The sequence below is a fragment of the Contarinia nasturtii genome, unplaced genomic scaffold (genome assembly GCF_009176525.2).
Source record: "Contarinia nasturtii isolate CC-2019 unplaced genomic scaffold, AAFC_CNas_1.1 Cnas_scaffold_2448, whole genome shotgun sequence".
Taxonomy (NCBI): Eukaryota; Metazoa; Arthropoda; class Insecta; order Diptera; family Cecidomyiidae; genus Contarinia; species Contarinia nasturtii.
The window spans coordinates 1-16,824 of NW_022199769.1; the positions used below are offsets into that span (position 1 = coordinate 1).

The window sequence follows — 16,824 nt, forward strand, 5'->3', positions numbered from 1 at the left end:
GACGTGTCAATCGCAGTTTTCAAAGAATTCCTCCAATTTTTCTACTTGGATAGTGTGCAATTGACCATGGTTAATGCTGGCAAAGTCATGAATCTCGGTAATATGTACGACATGGGTAAATGTATGACGGTGTGTGAGAAATTCATCAAAAGACACCTCAACCAAGACAATGTTTGCGAATACTACGGTTTAGGTATTCTACTCGATCGACCAAACCTCAAGAGCGCATGTGAAGGTATAATCGGCGCCGAAACAAAGACAGTATTGAAGTCAGCCAGCTTCCAAACATGCGACAAGAAAACAATGGATTCCATTTTGAAACTAGATTTTGAAACTAGATTGGTTATCGTGCACTGAAATCGAACTATTTGAAGCCGTTATGTCGTGGGTAAAAACGGCCAGTAAAAATTTTTTTTTGACCAAGCAAATTGTACAATCTCAGCTCGGCAAATCTTTTCACGAATTGCGATTTGGATCGATGACATTCAACGAATTTGCCACTCTCATCCCATCGTATGGAAAAACGTTTTCATTCGACGAGCAACAGGACATCATTCAAATGATTGCGGACGAAGATTTCGAGACAAAGATGTTTAATGGAAACCGAGCAAAGAGATGTGAAGTTGATCCGTGGAAAGACAAGGTTGTTGTTGTGTGTAATCGACTTATTTCGTGCCATAGGTCGACTTTACCATATATCATCAAAAACTTGGAAACAACCACATTCTCCATCAATGAGCCGGCCTTTCTAAATGGATTTGCCATCAGCTTCTTATACGAAAATCTTAATAACAAATATATTAAAATAAAAAAGGAGCTATCGGTGAAAATAACGATCGTTAGAATGCCAAACGCAGAGGATCCATCAAGTGACGGAGAGGTGGTTTTGTTTGAAGGAGAACAAAAATTGGGATTAATGGCAGTGCACGTATCATTGCCCAATCCAATTGCCCAATCCAATTCTTATCAAACCTTCATCCATGCACGAGATTTGCTTGGAGCTAAATACACCCACAATTTGTGCATCTGGCATTTTGTTGAAGTCTGAAGTTCAAATGAATTCCGATTTCAAAGTACAATTTCATGAAGATCCAATCTTGGAGAATGATCCAGATGTGAGCAGAGGTCTGATCTGGAACCTGAAATTCTACCGAATTTGATCAAAATTAAAAACATAAAATACAAAAGGGGAAATCATGCCGTTTCCATTTTTCTTCTTATCGAAATTCAATAAATAATCAACTCAAAATAAATCCATAATGTCGAATTTCTTTTTTATTTGATTGAGTTAAAAATATTTGGTTATTAACTATTGGAAGTGAATCTTGGCTCTTCGGTAAGTGAAGAACTTAACTAAAACGAGAGTCAAATCTCTCTACAGTAATTGACCACCAAAAGAGTCCAACCCCTCAAAATGCACCTCAATTGTCCGTTTTAACAATCTCTTCCACTGTGTCATCATTGCATCTCGTGTAGGTCTCATTATCTCTTGACAAGCTTACTTCATTATTAATGTTATTTTTATTATCTAGAATAGGTTTGTTTGTACCAAAAAGCAGCTTTTCAATCTCTATAATTGGTGATTCGAAGGTGAGTGTGACAATTATCGATACAAAGACGGTGATCACATAATTCCCAATGAAAGTGTGAAACTGAAAAAGAATGTTCTTCATAAAATCAATTTAAATGTCATGTCTGTCGTTTAAAGTACCGCATAGAACTCCGTAAAATAGGGCAGATGTTTAAATGTGACCATTGTCACCAAAAGTACGGGTATATTCAATATATACATTGAATAGCTAAGCCTTGAAAGCGGCTGCCAAAATGGACGGGATAAAAGCCAATTGACAGGCCCGCCATAATTATGTACACATGCAAATACGATGTAACACAATGAAATACTCCAAAATACACGACTCAATCCATCATACAGTCCATATTCCAACAAAGTTGCAGTGGATGATTGTTTTACAAGTGGATAATTTGCAAAAATTACAGTCGCCATCAAAGCCAGAGCAACGGTCCAAGCGAACAGATTGAACAACTGAACAGAATGAAAGGAATTTATGTATTTAATGCATTGAAAGTCACCAGTTATTGTTCTTTTAACCTTCGGAATTCGAATAGTTCTCTTTCGAGTTTCAACCAGCAAATATCCGGTCAGGACACCTGATAACCACGATGTAAATCGCGTGTGCGTTAGAATATATTCTTTATTGAACTTATCGACATGTCTGTAATTTGGTTTTCATTTAGTCCAAGAAATCATGCTAAAGCGCAAGTATGGTAATGTCAAACGCTACCAACTGGTGAACACGAATTACAATAAAATACCATCCTAGCTGAAAATTGCAACTGTCGTAAGATCCTGGGCGATTGACGGTCAGTGAATGTCTTGGACCCCATTTCTTTGGAAAGAACCTGTTTCCCGATAGTCGCTTTTTTCAACGAGAATGGTGTTTTATTATAATTAGTGTTCACCAGTTGGTGGTGCAGTGCGAATACCAGAGCTTGAAATCGCACTTGTGAAGCAACTTAGCAAGCGCATCACCGCAGAAGTGCTTGATGTTCCTCTCAATTCATATAAGTACACAGGTTGCACTGATACAAACGATACACTAACACATAGAAGCGGCTCCACGCTCTTCGTGAGTGACGGCTTCATGCTCTGATAAATTCTGATATCAAAAAATTGACAAAAACCAAAGTTCGATGGGTTCGACTTACACAAGATAACTCTTAAAATTGTTATCCACATCAATTAACACCGTGCAAACAACGCCACCCAATATTAGAAGTGATAAAACTGCCACCGCTTTGACATTGAATTTGTAAATAAAATATACAATTGCCGGTGAAATCACGAAAAGTTGCATGTCAACTGACAAATACCAAGATTCTGGAACACACTATTGAAAAGAAAAGGAATTAGCTCAAATGATCCGAAGTTTGCTGTCATTACTCACCATATCATCTCCATTGACATAGTTTTGAATATACAATAGCGTAGACCACCAATTGCGCGCACATACACTATAGATTTTGTTAAGAAATATTCCCCAAATTGGTCCACTGCCAAAGAATCGTAGCAACGACATTGAAAACAAAATCGAAAAACCCAAAACTGGCGTTAACCGCAAATAACGATGGAAATACAACTGCACAATATTTATCCTTCCATTCCTGAAAACAGCCAAAGAAATCCATGGCAATTTACACGTTTTATTTGATTAAATTTTTGTCGAATCTTACGGTTTTTTGAGGTTTTTCAACATTTTATATGAAACTAATAATCCACTGATGAAAAAAAATGTATCGGTTGCGACTAACGCTGATACTACGATCATGTTGTGATATTGACTTTTAAACTGAAATAAATAAAGATATGTGAGACGGAAATTCCATTCGAATGTGACCACAGAAATTTTTCGGACTCCGGGGGTCCTTCCACGAATTAAAATGTGTCCCTTCATCCGGACGGAAAAACCGATAAAAAGTTTGTCTTTTTGACCGTACGAACGAACGGACACACTTTTTCTAAGACAGTGACGAACCCATACAGACAATATATTTAGCTGTCGTCATCTGGATATTACAGCTCATCTGGATATCGTCAGCAGATAATACAAAGTGAAAACAATAGAAGTGATTGTTATAGGTATATAAGCTTGTTATATACTGGTATTACTATAATAATCACTTCTATTGTTTTCACTTCGCATCATCTGCTGACGGCATCCAGATGAGCTGAAATATCCAGATGACGGCAGCTAAATATATTGTCTGGACCCATAGGTCTCATTTGGATTTTTGTTCCCAAAAAAGCACTTTTCATCCATTTCCAAATTTATCTGAATTTCGGGCACGTTTGAATGGGATTGCCGATATATCGAGTCGGTAGCCGAGCGGTTATTATTGTAAGTGAATCAATGAAATTACCTGAAATAACCACATGCTATTTCGAACTGGTATAAAAAGGTACATTAGAAATGTATGTCCAAGCACTATCCACATGGTGGATATGACGCGTATTCCATGTAAGAACTGCATCGTATCCTCCGTCGACTCTGTCTTCTTCTGCGAAAACAACTTCAAGCCATTCGAATAAAATGAAAACGCCAAAAATGCTTGTGTTTTTTCACCTAAAAATATCATCGAATTCGGTTAGTTTCTTTCATTTGCCATAATAGTTGAAGCATGTGTGACTTACGCTTTGTAATCGTAAGTATGACATCATATAAGGTGTTCACCACAATCAAAAACAAAAACAGTGCCAATACACAGCTAGAAAAAAGTAGAATAAAAATCGTGTAAAAATAATAAAAATATCATGCTCACATTGTGACCACATCAAGTGAAGTCAAATTAGAAGGCGTTTCTTCGAATTGGCAGTACTCTTCGGAAAATGATACGGATACTTTTTCAGTAATTTTTTTCAAAATCACATCATTGATACCGTGTTCAAGTAGAGTTGGTGTGCAACTTCGGGGCAAGCATATCCCAAAATTAAATGCATAAAGATAAGTTTGATTGGATACTTTGGAGTTTGCTATCTCTTTTTGAAGAGAGTTCACTTCGGATTGTATCCATTTTGCTTTTGATAACATTTCTACAGCATCAAAATTTATCTGTCCCAGGCAATATTGCACTTTGAACGGCTTGTCAGTTCTCTCATTGATATCCAGGCACTGCAAAAATTCACCAAATTCATATTTATTTCCATTGAGCATCCCGGACGGTATTTTTCCCCATGAATCCAATACTGAAAGCACCAAAAAGCGAATTTAATCACATGTTCATTTGAAATTTCAAGAAGTAATTTACTTTTCAATGGCAACTCTTCAAATTTCAATAATCCCTCTCGAATATGGGACAAATCTTTTAAGCATGTTGAATAAGTTGATGCTTCTTCATAGATTTCATTAAGATTCAAATTAACGACACTCTGTAGAAGGCTGTCTTTGGTTCCTTCCAAATTGAGCAAATCGAAAATGGACGAAGTAATATCATCTAGATCGAAATCGTCACATTTGCCACAAATCACAAAGGAAAGTAGTAAAATGTAAATCAAATTCAGTCCGGTCTTAGCCATCACAATAAAATCAATCAGTGTAGTTGCACTGAGAACACATAATAGTGGCTTTTAACGAAGTACTTTTTTCGTTTTATAGAAAACAGTAAATGCCGTAAGCAGCATGATCAAAGCTTTCTTTAATAGTCACGATGTTTTCTGGTCATAAATCGTCTTTCGTGTTTTTATACTTTGTTTTTATAGACGCGTGTGACAGTCAAAAGCGCAAGTGTTATGATCACAGCCATACATGGGTGAGGGGAGTGGTTTTCCAGGTTTACCGCCCTTCCTCTGAATAATATTTTTTTGGTGACCCACGGTCTTAGACTAGGTATCGAATGGATTTTTGGAAAATTATTTTGATTTGCTGAAGGTTTTTTCTTTGAGATTTTCAAAGTCATTATTTTGGATTCCATTTTTCAAAATACCGCCTCCCTTGGACATTCTGAATTTGCCCATTTTTTGAAAATTCTTCTTTTTTCTTTTAACAGGCGTAATTTTCTAACAATTTTTCGTGACACAACATCACGTCAAGGAAAAACGTGACAAAAGATGACCTCTAGTCACGCATGAGTCACGATTGTCGTGTCCATTCATAACTTATAGATCGTGTACTCATCAATCGTGTATTTTCATTTTAATCGTGCTATTTTATGGTTTAAATTTGTCTATAAAAGGTAACATTCGCAGAGGTCGATCAGTTTAATCTTTTTCTTTTATAACTAAAAGTGTAAGTTTGTCAACCATGTACGTAACGCAATACATTCATTCATTCTTCCAAATTCGCTTCTCTTTAAAGAAAAGATTCTCTTTTCGCTTTCCAGAAATAGAAAAAAGTATCGAAAATGCCTGCTAGATGCGTACATAATACAGCTAAAAAAGGCCGCATGCCTACTCCACTGGATCTAGAATCCGATCAATCTACCTTTCAAAAATTGCCGGATGAAATCGTTATTTCTGGTATATCTGGACGTTTTCCAGAGAGTTCATCAATCGAAGAATTCAAAGCGAATCTATTCAATGGCGTCGACATGGTAAACGATGACCCAAGACGTTGGCCGAATGGTTTACACGATCTACCAAGTCGCCTGGGAAAAATCAAAACAGATGATTTGGAAAAATTCGATCTTCAATTTTTCGGTGTACATCAAAAGCTGGCGGAATGCATGGATCCACAAATGAAAATGTTACTTGAAGCCACTCACGAGGCAATCATCGATGCCGGTGTTAATCCACAAGAACTACGTGGCACTCGTACCGGTGTTTATATTGGTGTATCAAGTTCAGAAACCGAAGACTATTTGCTAGCTGATGCGAATCGCATCAATGGCTATGGATTGATTGGATGTCAGCGTTCAATGATGGCCAACCGAATTTCGTACAGTTTTGATTTCAAAGGACCAAGCTACGCCATTGACACAGCTTGTTCGAGTTCGTTGTACGCTTTGTCGCAGGCTTTTACCGATATAAAAAATGGAATATGTGATTCGGCCATTGTTGGCGGTTCGAATCTTCTTTTGATACCGACCATTTCATTGCAATTCAATCGTTTGGGAATGTTAAGTGCCAACGGAAAATGCAATGCATTCGATGAAAGTGGATCTGGTTATGTGCGATCAGATGGTTGCGCCGTGATATTTCTGCAAAAAACAAGTCAAGCTCGTCGAGTCTATGCCACCATTTTGAATGTTCGCACAAACACCGATGGTGGCAAAGATAAAAGCATTACATATCCAAGTGGTGAAATGCAGTGTCGATTGATTGCGGAGACATACGATGAAATTGGATTGCATCCTCGTGATGTTGTTTATGTCGAAGCTCATGGTACTGGTACGCAAGTTGGTGATTCACAAGAAGTCAATTCGATCACCGATTTCTTTTGCAAAGATCGTACGAATCCATTGCTGATTGGTGCGGTGAAATCGAATATGGGACACTCGGAACCAGCAACCGGTGTATGCTCAATTGCCAAAGTTCTTTTGGCTATGGAAGCCGGAGTTATACCAGGAAACTTGCACTACAAAGTACCAAATCCAGATCTACACGGTATTATTGATGGTCGCCTGAAAGTCGTTGATCGTAATACACCATGGAATGGTGGCATCGTTGGTTTGAATTCATTCGGGTTTGGAGGCGCCAACGCCCACGTCATCTTAAAATCGAATCAAAAACAAAAAACAATAACTATAAACGATCAAATTCCACATTTAGTTGTGGTGTCGGGTCGTACAGAGTATGCTATTAATTTGCTTTTGGACGAAATTGAGAAAAATGCAAACGACACAGAATTCTTGAGTTTAATTAATGAAATTCACTCTAAAACTATTCCAATGCACAATTATCGAGGTTATATTGTCGTTAATGGCGATGCTGCCGACCCAAACAACCGTGAGGTGCATGAAGTTCCGACTGAAAAACGACCAATTTGGTTCAATTACACCGGATTTGGAACACAATGGGCTTGCATGGCTAAAGATTTGATGGTTTTGGAACCATTCAGAAACACGATCAATCGTTGTGCAGACGTTTTACGACCGTTTGGATATGATTTGATTGAAAAAATTCTAATAAATAGTGATGAATCAACTTTTGATCATATCATAAACTCTGGTGTTTCGATAATTTCTGTTCAAGTTGCGCTAACCGATGTTTTGGCGCACTTAGGGATCATTCCCGACGGAATTATGGGCGAATCACTCGGCGAAATTTCTTGTGGCTATGCAGATGGTTGTTCAACATTGGAACAAGCTATTTTGGCTACTTACTGGATAGGTCGTTGTGTGATTGATAGTAATTTACAGCCCGGAATGATGGCCGTTGTTAGTTTATCATGGGAAGAAGCTTTGGTACATGACTTTTCGTAGCAATTACAGACTTTTTTATGTTCATTTTTTTTTTCATTTCTCAAGGCTCGTATTCCCGCTGACATCGAACTTGTTTCTCACATCGGTGAAAAAAATGTTACCATTTCCGGTTTACCTGAATCCGTAACAAAATTTATGAATGAGCTCATTGCTGACGGTATATTTGCGCAAAAAATCAATTCATCTGGCTATGCATTTCACTCTAAATATGTAGCTGCGGCTGCACCGGAAATAAGAACAGCACTCGAAAAAATCTTTCCAAATCCACAACCACGGTCACCGAGATGGCTGAGTACAAGTTTACGTGAAGAAGATTGGTCATCGCCAATTGCACGAACAAATTCGGCTGCATATCATGTGAATAATTTTTTGTCAAAAGTCTATGGACAAGAAACGTTACAGCATTTACCAAAAAATGCGATTTGTATTGAAATTGCACCGGATATTATGGCAGTATCTGTTTTGAAGCGGTATTTACGCGATAAAGGCGTCGTTTTGAGCTTAAACAAGTCCGAACACCCAAATAATGCTGTTTTCTTTCTGCAAAACATTGGAAAGTAAGTGAAGCAATGTAAACTCAATATTTCGAACCAAAAAAACAATTTTAATTTCAAATATCAGATTGTATGCAGCTGGAGCTCAACCACAAATTTCCAAACTTTATGAACCCGTTTCATATCCAGTAGGCCGTGGAACACCGATGTTGAACTCGAAAATCGGATGGAAACATGACCAACGTTTTCCCATTCGAAAATATGCATCGAACGGTAAGTTGATAGATAGAAAAACTCTTTATTTCAATTGAGAATAGTTCGTTGAAGTATAGGTGTTGATGTCAGAGGAAACAATGTAAAAAGAAACCTCAACAAAATCCAAAAATGTAGATTGTAAAAAATTGTACGTTTTTTTACTCCACTCGGATCAAAGTCCCCCGGAATCGATTTTGATCCGGGTGGAATCAAGTGGGGGGAGTATTTTGGTGAAGTATGAGAAAGAATCTCATGAATATTGCTTGAGGAGCTAGGGGATAACCATGAATTGCAGATCGAATAATTTATAATAATAAACGCTATTTCTCTCTATTTTTCACTAATTCTGCTAGTATTTCTACTAGTTTGTTCTAATACTGCTATTTTTTGCTAATTTTTCTAGTACGTCAAAAATATTGCATACGTCAGATTGACTGCATGATCGAATAACCGAAATGTGTTTACGTAAATGTTTCAAGTTGACACTTTCAACGTGTATATTTGAAGCAGGCACTAGCGTATACGTTTTCAGTAAGAAATCTGTCATCAAATCTACATTTACGATTGCAATTCGTAAATTGTAGTTAATACAGATGGAACGTGCTTAGTTACGTGCCATTGAATATATTTTTATTTAAAAATGGGAAAAAGCGTATTTAACTACATATTTTGATACATTTTAGTTCAACACTATTCAATTCGTTTGTTTTGTGAATTTTATTTTAATTAATTATTTCAATAAATTCAAGAATAAATGCTTACTAAAGTATATACATGTACAGTGCTAATTCTGCTATTTATTGCTAATTTCGCTATTTTCTTCTTGTAAATTTCCCTATTTTTTTGCTAATGTGCTAATTCTAATTCGCATGGATATCCCCTAGTTGAGGAGTCTCGTAAGGAAAAACACAGAAACACTCCCTGCCCGCCTATGCAATGGATCCAATCAGGTCCCTCGAAAGTGTCAACACCTATAGTTCTATGAAATTGTTGTATCAATACGCAATATGGTGTTTAAAAGAGCCACAATAATTTCTTCCAGCGTCCACAACTGAAACGATTGTTGAAGTAAATCTATCGAAACCGTCTGACTCCTATTTGATTGGTCACAAAATAGATGGTCGTATATTGTTTCCAGCGAGCGGTTACTTGACAATGGTATGGCGTGCATTTGCCAAGCGAAAAAATACCCATTTCGCAAAAACTGCGGTCATCTTTGAGAATATTGTTTTCCACCGTGCAACCATTCTATCAAAAGATGGTTCCGTTAAATTTGCCATCAATTTCCTATATGGAACTGGTCAATTTGACATCTGTGAAGGTAATTCACTTACTGTATCGGGTAAAATTTCTGTTTTCGATGACACGGTGCACGAATCATTATCATTGCCACCACTTGAACAAGATAAATCGGGACTTGCATTGACCACTGACGACATCTACATGGATCTAGGTCTTCGCGGTTATGATTATGGTGGTAAATTTTGTGGCATCACCTTATCCGATTCAAAAGCTGTTGCTGGTAAATTGAAATGGCAAGAAAATTGGGTTTCTTTCATCGATACTATGTTCCAATTTTGTATTCTGGGCAGAGATTTACGTGAATTATACGTGCCCGTTCATTTTGAACGTATTTCTATCAATCCAATCAAACATCTAGAGATTGTTCAAAGTGGCACCGACGTACCAATTTATATGTATAAAAATTTGAATATTTTTAATGCGGGTGGTGTTGAGGTGCGTGGTTATAAATTTGCATTAGCTCCACGTCATTCAGGCACTTTTCATCCACCCACATTGGAACGATATATTTATGTACCGCTCAATAATGCCGACGAAGATTTGGGAAATACGGTCGAAGTGGCACGTTTGAATGCAATCACGGCTGCCACACACTTGGCCATTGAAAACAGTGGTGGTGCATTCAAGATCAAAGTGACCGATGTTGTTGAAGGTAAAAAGATCGAAACAACACTTGCGAAAATAATTGAAAGTATAATCGAAAGTGAACCACAATTAACCAGCGAAATAGCATATGTAACAAGTCAATCGACGAATGAGTATGAACACGTTATTGTCAAAGATCCAAGAACTGGTCCGGTTGAATCAAACAGTCATTTGATTGTTGCGTACGACGTCATCGCACGTACCGATGCCACGAATATTTTGAGGAATCTCAAAGCATCGATTCGTGAAAATGGTTTTATTTTGCTCGAGGAGAATATTTTCGATTATGACAAAACCAAACCGAAGAAGCTATTTGCCAACCTCAATTTGGCGATCGTTTCACTGCAATGCGCAACAGATAAATACTATGTCTTGTTGCGTCCACGTATCGATATCAACGCTCGAAATAAATCGGTTATTTATCTCACCGAAAGCGATTTTTCCTACGTCGAACAATTAAAGTCAGCTTTTGCTACGGCCGAAGAAGATGGTACCTATGTATACATTGTTGCACAAGGCGAACAACTATCGGGTGCTTGCGGTTTTATGAATTGTTTAAAGCTTGAAAATGGCGGCCAATTGGCACGGTTATTCTTCATTCAAAATGATGATGCTGAGGGATTTTCATTTACAAACAAAGCATATGAGGAACAATTGAAAATGGATTTGATGTTTAATGTGTATAAAAACGGTGAATGGGGAACGTATAGACACTTGAAATTGAATTGTGCGTCAAACAAAAACTCGGTGCGTCAAGTTGAACACGCTTATGTGAACACATTAACCAAGGGTGATTTCACGAGCTTGTCATGGATCGAAAGCCGCTTGACCTGTCAAATGCCTGACCCGATGGATAAACGAGTTGAATTGTGTTCGGTGTATTATGCACCAATCAATTTTCGTGACGTCATGTTAAGCACTGGAAAATTGGCCATTGACGCATTGCCAGGGAATTTACCTACTCATGATTGTATCCTTGGACTGGAGTTTTCGGGACGGGATTCGAGTGGAAAACGTAAGAATTTTCCGCAAAGCAAATATTTTTTTCAATAAAAAAATTAATAATTGATATTTGATAAAATCCCAGGTATAATGGCCATGGTTGAAGCAAAATCACTGGCAACAACTTGTGTCGCCCAACGGAATATGATGTGGGAAGTTCCAAGCGATTGGACTATGGAAGAAGCATCAACTGTTCCATGCGTCTATTCAACGGTCTACTATGCTCTGGTGGTCCGAGGAAAAATGAAAAAAGGTGAATCGATTCTAATTCATGCTGGTAGCGGTGGTGTTGGTCAAGCAGCAATTCGTGTCGCTTTACATCATGGATTGACCGTCTACACAACAGTTGGTAGCAAAGTAAAACGTACATTTTTGAAAAAGACATTTCCACAATTGACGGATGCTCACATTGGAAATTCGCGTGACACATCATTTGAGCAATTTATTAGGAATGCCACGAATGGCAAAGGTGTCGATTTAATACTAAATTCACTTGCTGATGAAATGCTGAAGGCGTCAGTTCGCTGTTTGGGTCTGAACGGTCGATTCTTGGAGATCGGAAAGTTTGACTTGAACAATAATTCACCGCTGGGCATGTCGGTGTTCTTGAAGAACACCTCATTTCATGGTATTTTATTGGACAGTATCATGGCCAGCAATGATGGAACAATTGAAACCGTTGTCGATTTGGTTGCTGAAGGTATTAAAAACGGAGCCGTTCGACCATTGCCCACGACTGTTTTCAGTGACAAACAAGTTCAGCAAGCGTTTCGTTTTATGGCCGGCGGCAAGCACATTGGTAAAGTCGTTATTAAAGTGCGCAACGAGGAATTTCGAGCCGCACAAAAGCCAGTACCAAAACAAATTGCTGCCATTCCACGAACTTATTTTCACAGTGAAAAATCGTATGTGTTAGTCGGGGGGTTGGGTGGACTTGGCTTGGAAATGGCCAATTGGATGGTAAAACGTGGTGCCACCAAATTGGTATTGACATCACGTAATGGTGTTAAGACTGGTTATCAATCACTAATGATTCGTCGTTGGATCGAAAAGGGTGTTAATGTTTTAGTTGATACAAATGACATTACAACACTGGTGGGAGCGGAGAATTTACTAAAAGAAGCGAACAAATTGGGACCAGTCTCTGGAATTTTCAATTTGGCTGGTATTTTGCGTGTTAATTTATTGAAAAATCAAACAGAAGACGATTACAAAGCGGTTTGTATGCCAAAAATCAATGGGACCAAACATTTGGATACTGTTTCACGTGAGCTATGCCCCGGATTGAAGCATTTTGTCTGCTTTTCAAGTATAGCCAGCGGACGAGGTCTTGGTGGACAAACAAATTATGGTTTGGCCAATTCAGCCATGGAACGAATTTGTGAAAGTCGACAAGCTGCTGGATTACCTGGAACAGCGATACAATGGGGAGCCATCGGAGACACTGGCATGTTTATCAATCATACAGGCGACAATGACTCGGTTTTTGAAGGTGTACTACCACAACGTATCACATCGGTTTTGCAAGCCATTGATGTGTTTATGCAACAGTCGGACGCCGTACTTTCCTCAATGGTCGTCGCTGAAAAGAATAAAGATATCAGTAGTGATTTGTCATTGGTCGACTGCGTTGCCAGTATTTTGGAAATTAAGGACATTGCAAGTATATCAGATCAAACACCATTCGTCAGTTTGGGCATGGATTCGTTGATTAGTGCGGATATTAAGCAGAGATTAGAACGAAATTATGATATATTTTTGAGCGAGACAGAAATTTCACAATTAACATTCGGAAAACTAAAAGCCATGGCTGAGACGAAGTGAATGTTTTACAAATATTTGATACAGTCAAGAAAAGTTGTGTTTGGTCTACTACGTGTGTTCCATTTCATCATAAATTGTATTTTTTTTAAAGTAACAATTACATAATGTGTCAAAATAAATGAAACTAATTATTCCTTTATTCTTGGAAGTTAATTTGTTATTATTTTGAATTCCTTTTTCTAAAGCAGCAGCATGACGATTTCGCTTTATTACTCCAATTGGTGACATTTACACATTTGACAGCCACCGAATGCTTGGTTAATAGAATTGATTGCAAATGGCAATCCTTAAATTCAAATAAAACTAACGATTTTTAAGGGGAATTCATCCATCATTTTTTGATGTAAGCAATGAAATTTTGATTGACTCGAAGCTTTTTTCCTTTTATTTCAACGTATTAAATGGAGACAAAGAATGAGAAATGCAAAAGATGGAAATGAAGATAATTTTAGATGGGTTTATTCAATGCATTTTATTTGAATTTCCAGTATTTTTGATGCAATTCAGTTGATGGTAATAATGATTTGGAAATGATAATTTATTTTATTGAAGAGAAAAAGTAATTTAAATGAAAAGGTGTTGAATAGACTATTAATATCTTTTGTTGTTATCAATGGGAGGAAATGACAGTGGTGTATTTGCATACAATGCATTCATACTGACGCTGTTGGCATTGATTTTCGTGCTCAATCTTTTCAACTTCCTTGTTGAATCCACGACGACACTTTAGACAATGGAATGGAAATTCGGTGGCATGGACTTTCTTGTGTCGATTCAAATGATGCTTTTGTGTAAAAGGCTTTTCACATATTTCGCATTCAAAAGGCTTTTCGCCTGTGTGGGTTCGCATATGCCTCATGAGTATATATTTATACGTTGCAGAATAACTACACAAATTGCATTTATATTTTTTTCCATCTTTTGTTTCAGCTGAATCAAACTGGACATTTTGTTTGTCATTTTTCTTCATTCTTCTTTTCTTTGTTGCTTTCAGCTTACTTTGATGCTGTTCTTCGTTATCATTTACATTTCCTTTCGAGTTGGCTCCATTCGTACCATCGTGGTCATCTCTAGCATTTTTATTTGAGTTTCCATCTGTTGGAGCGACACATTTCTTCTTTGAACATTCGTCTTTCTCGGTCTTGATCTCTGTTTTCATATAATCAGGGAAGCTTTTCAAATCCAGTTCGTCATCGCTCTCGCTCTCTGATTTAATTTTGCCACTTGCTTCGATTGGTGATGGTGGTGGCGAGTACTGAACCAAATACGCGTCGTCAATTGGCTCCACTTTGGCATCGTTTTCGATTTTGATTTTGATCTTTGATTTGCTTGGATTTTGTTTTCGCTTGCGTTTAACTCGACCATCTGAGGTACCTTCACCTGGATCTGAATTGAAGACCATGATGACCCTTCTTGAATCTGTAAGAACTATATTGGAATTTATTATTTTTAAAATTTTATTTTCGGTTGTACACTGATTGAATCTCAAAAGCTCAACAAAAATAATTCCGTAAAGGCACACTTGTTGTTGCCAAGAAGAAAAAGTTCGTGTAAATAATTTAGCGAATAAGTATTAAATCAATTTTTTTCGAGGCCGTGACGTCATGGAAAATTTTCGTTAACAAAGAATGTTCTGGAAAAAACTAGCAAATTCTCAGAAACACCAACTGTATTGAAAATCGAGAAAATTTATTCTCTATTGGATAAAACAGATGTTTTCAATCCAAAATTGCTTAAATTGACTATAAATTAAAATTAATATGTAAACGCCAAAAAATAGAATAATTATTATTATTACAAAAATTGAGAAATTATATTCCAAAAAAAGCGATCAAAATGATTTTATTGAAAAATTCCCAAGGAAAATTGTTAATTTACTTGTTTGGACTAGAACTAATTCAATTACGTCTATTCAATGTCTGATTCTCACTCTTAAATAATAATGATTAAAACTCACCTTTAAAATATTCAATATTTTTGGGCGCAAATAGAGGGCAATTACGTGTTTCTCCGTCAAATGGCCGTCTCCTTCTGTCTGGTATGCTTTTATTGCGCAGTACTCTGTATATAATATAATCAATTTGTTAAGTTGGCAACGAGAATAAAGGCAATAACAATGTATGTGTTGGTAATTTAACGTACCAAGATGAAGTTGGCAATCTTTAAATTCAAATAAAACCAACGATTTTCAAATTAAATTCATTCATCATTTTTTTAGATTAACAATGGGATTTTATTTGACTCGAAGCTTTTTTCCTTTTATTTCAATGTGTTAAATGGAGACAATGAATGAGAAGTGCAAGGGATGGAAATGAAGGAAACTTTAGATGGGTTTATTTAAAGCATTTTATTTGAATTTATGACATTTTTGAAATCATGTTTTTCTGTATTATAAGTCAAATTTGGCTCTACAATAACTTTGTGGCGAACATGGGCGAAATGAAATAAAACATAACCACAAAGTAGCATTAGCTGTCATTTAGCGTGTGCCATAGCAAACCTATTCCAAACTACTCATATTAACACATGTTGTGTAATTCCGATAAAATATATTAAAATCGTCCGAAATCGTCAAATTCACTTGTTTCTCCCAATAAAAATAAAATGTCTTACATCCGTAAGATGAACTTTTCCGCACTGTGATCCACGACATGCATTTATTACAAATCTTTTACTCAAAGAATTCACGAGAAAACTGAATCTGACATTAGTTTTACGATAAAAATAATTTTCGAAGCACTTCTCATACAAAAACTACTAGAAATGGGAATTTTTATATCGCAGCCATGCCTATATGATATCGTAATCATGTGAAAATTTGCAGAGGTTATTTTTTTCACAAGAAATTAACATTCTGAAAGTTTGAAGAAATTTCAATGCATATTAAGGGTACTTCCCATACAAAATTTCGTTTTTGAGCGAAAAATCCAAAATTTTGTTCGGGAGGTACCCCTAATATGAGTTGAAATGTCTTCAAACTCTCGGAATGTTATTTTTGTGTGATAAAAATAACCTGTGCAAAGTTTCAGGTCATTACGATATCATACAGGCATGGCTTCCATACAAAAATCCAATTTTTTTGAAATATTTGTATGAAAGGTGTGTCGAAATATATTTGTATCGCAAAACTAATGTCATATTCGGTTTTCTCGTACCCAAAAACCCCCCAATACATATTTTTGGATGTTTAAGAATACATTAAATATCACTTTTGGAAGAAAAATTGAATTTTTCCCATGGATGGCCATGGGCATCACACCAGACATGACACTTTACTCTGTCAACCAAAGTCGCTCAAAATCTAATGGTTTCTATTCCTCGGCACCCCCAATCATCCTGTGAAGTCAGATTTTGAATTACTTTTCTT

At 36.9% G+C, this 16,824-nt stretch overlaps 3 protein-coding genes across 3 annotated transcripts; 1 reads left to right on the forward strand and 2 right to left on the reverse strand.

Annotated features, from left to right (window-relative positions):
- Positions 1–1,257: 1,257 nt before the first annotated feature.
- Positions 1,258–5,092, reverse strand: LOC116348459 (nose resistant to fluoxetine protein 6-like). Its single transcript, XM_031779479.1, has 10 exons — positions 4,825–5,092; positions 4,339–4,762; positions 4,211–4,284; positions 3,940–4,142; positions 3,253–3,368; positions 2,967–3,183; positions 2,728–2,909; positions 2,111–2,234; positions 1,712–2,044; positions 1,258–1,652 (listed from the first exon to the last, which is right to left on the reverse strand). Exons 1-10 carry the CDS (start codon positions 5,090–5,092, stop codon positions 1,422–1,424), a joined length of 2,172 nt encoding a protein of 723 aa, XP_031635339.1. The 3' UTR covers positions 1,258–1,421.
- Positions 5,093–5,916: 824 nt separating this feature from the next.
- LOC116348460 (fatty acid synthase-like) lies at positions 5,917–13,560 on the forward strand. Its single transcript, XM_031779480.1, has 5 exons — positions 5,917–7,917; positions 7,981–8,492; positions 8,557–8,702; positions 9,727–11,646; positions 11,719–13,560. Exons 1-5 carry the CDS (start codon positions 5,917–5,919, stop codon positions 13,455–13,457), a joined length of 6,318 nt encoding a protein of 2,105 aa, XP_031635340.1. The 3' UTR covers positions 13,458–13,560.
- A 507-nt stretch (positions 13,561–14,067) lies between these two features.
- On the reverse strand, positions 14,068–15,481 carry LOC116348461 (zinc finger protein 740-like). Its single transcript, XM_031779481.1, has 2 exons — positions 15,415–15,481; positions 14,068–14,885 (listed from the first exon to the last, which is right to left on the reverse strand). The coding sequence occupies exon 2, from the start codon at positions 14,857–14,859 to the stop codon at positions 14,068–14,070; it is 792 nt and encodes a 263-aa protein (XP_031635341.1). The 5' UTR covers positions 14,860–14,885; positions 15,415–15,481.
- Positions 15,482–16,824: the final 1,343 nt, after the last annotated feature.

Excerpts from the sequence above, each read along its gene's own strand:
- LOC116348459 (XM_031779479.1), bottom strand. The coding sequence starts at position 5,092 with ATGGCTAAGACCGGACTGAATTTGATTTACATTTTACTACTTTCCTTT. Across the intron at positions 4,143-4,210 it reads CATACTTACGATTACAAAGC|GTGAAAAAACACAAGCATTT; the intron begins GTAAGTCACACA and ends TGATATTTTTAG. Across the intron at positions 2,910-2,966 it reads ATGTCAATGGAGATGATATG|TGTGTTCCAGAATCTTGGTA; the intron begins GTGAGTAATGAC and ends TCTTTTCAATAG.
- LOC116348460 (XM_031779480.1), top strand. The coding sequence starts at position 5,917 with ATGCCTGCTAGATGCGTACATAATACAGCTAAAAAAGGCCGCATGCCT. Across the intron at positions 8,493-8,556 it reads TTTCTGCAAAACATTGGAAA|ATTGTATGCAGCTGGAGCTC; the intron begins GTAAGTGAAGCA and ends TTCAAATATCAG. Across the intron at positions 8,703-9,726 it reads TCGAAAATATGCATCGAACG|CGTCCACAACTGAAACGATT; the intron begins GTAAGTTGATAG and ends AATTTCTTCCAG.
- LOC116348461 (XM_031779481.1), bottom strand. The coding sequence starts at position 14,859 with ATGGTCTTCAATTCAGATCCAGGTGAAGGTACCTCAGATGGTCGAGTT.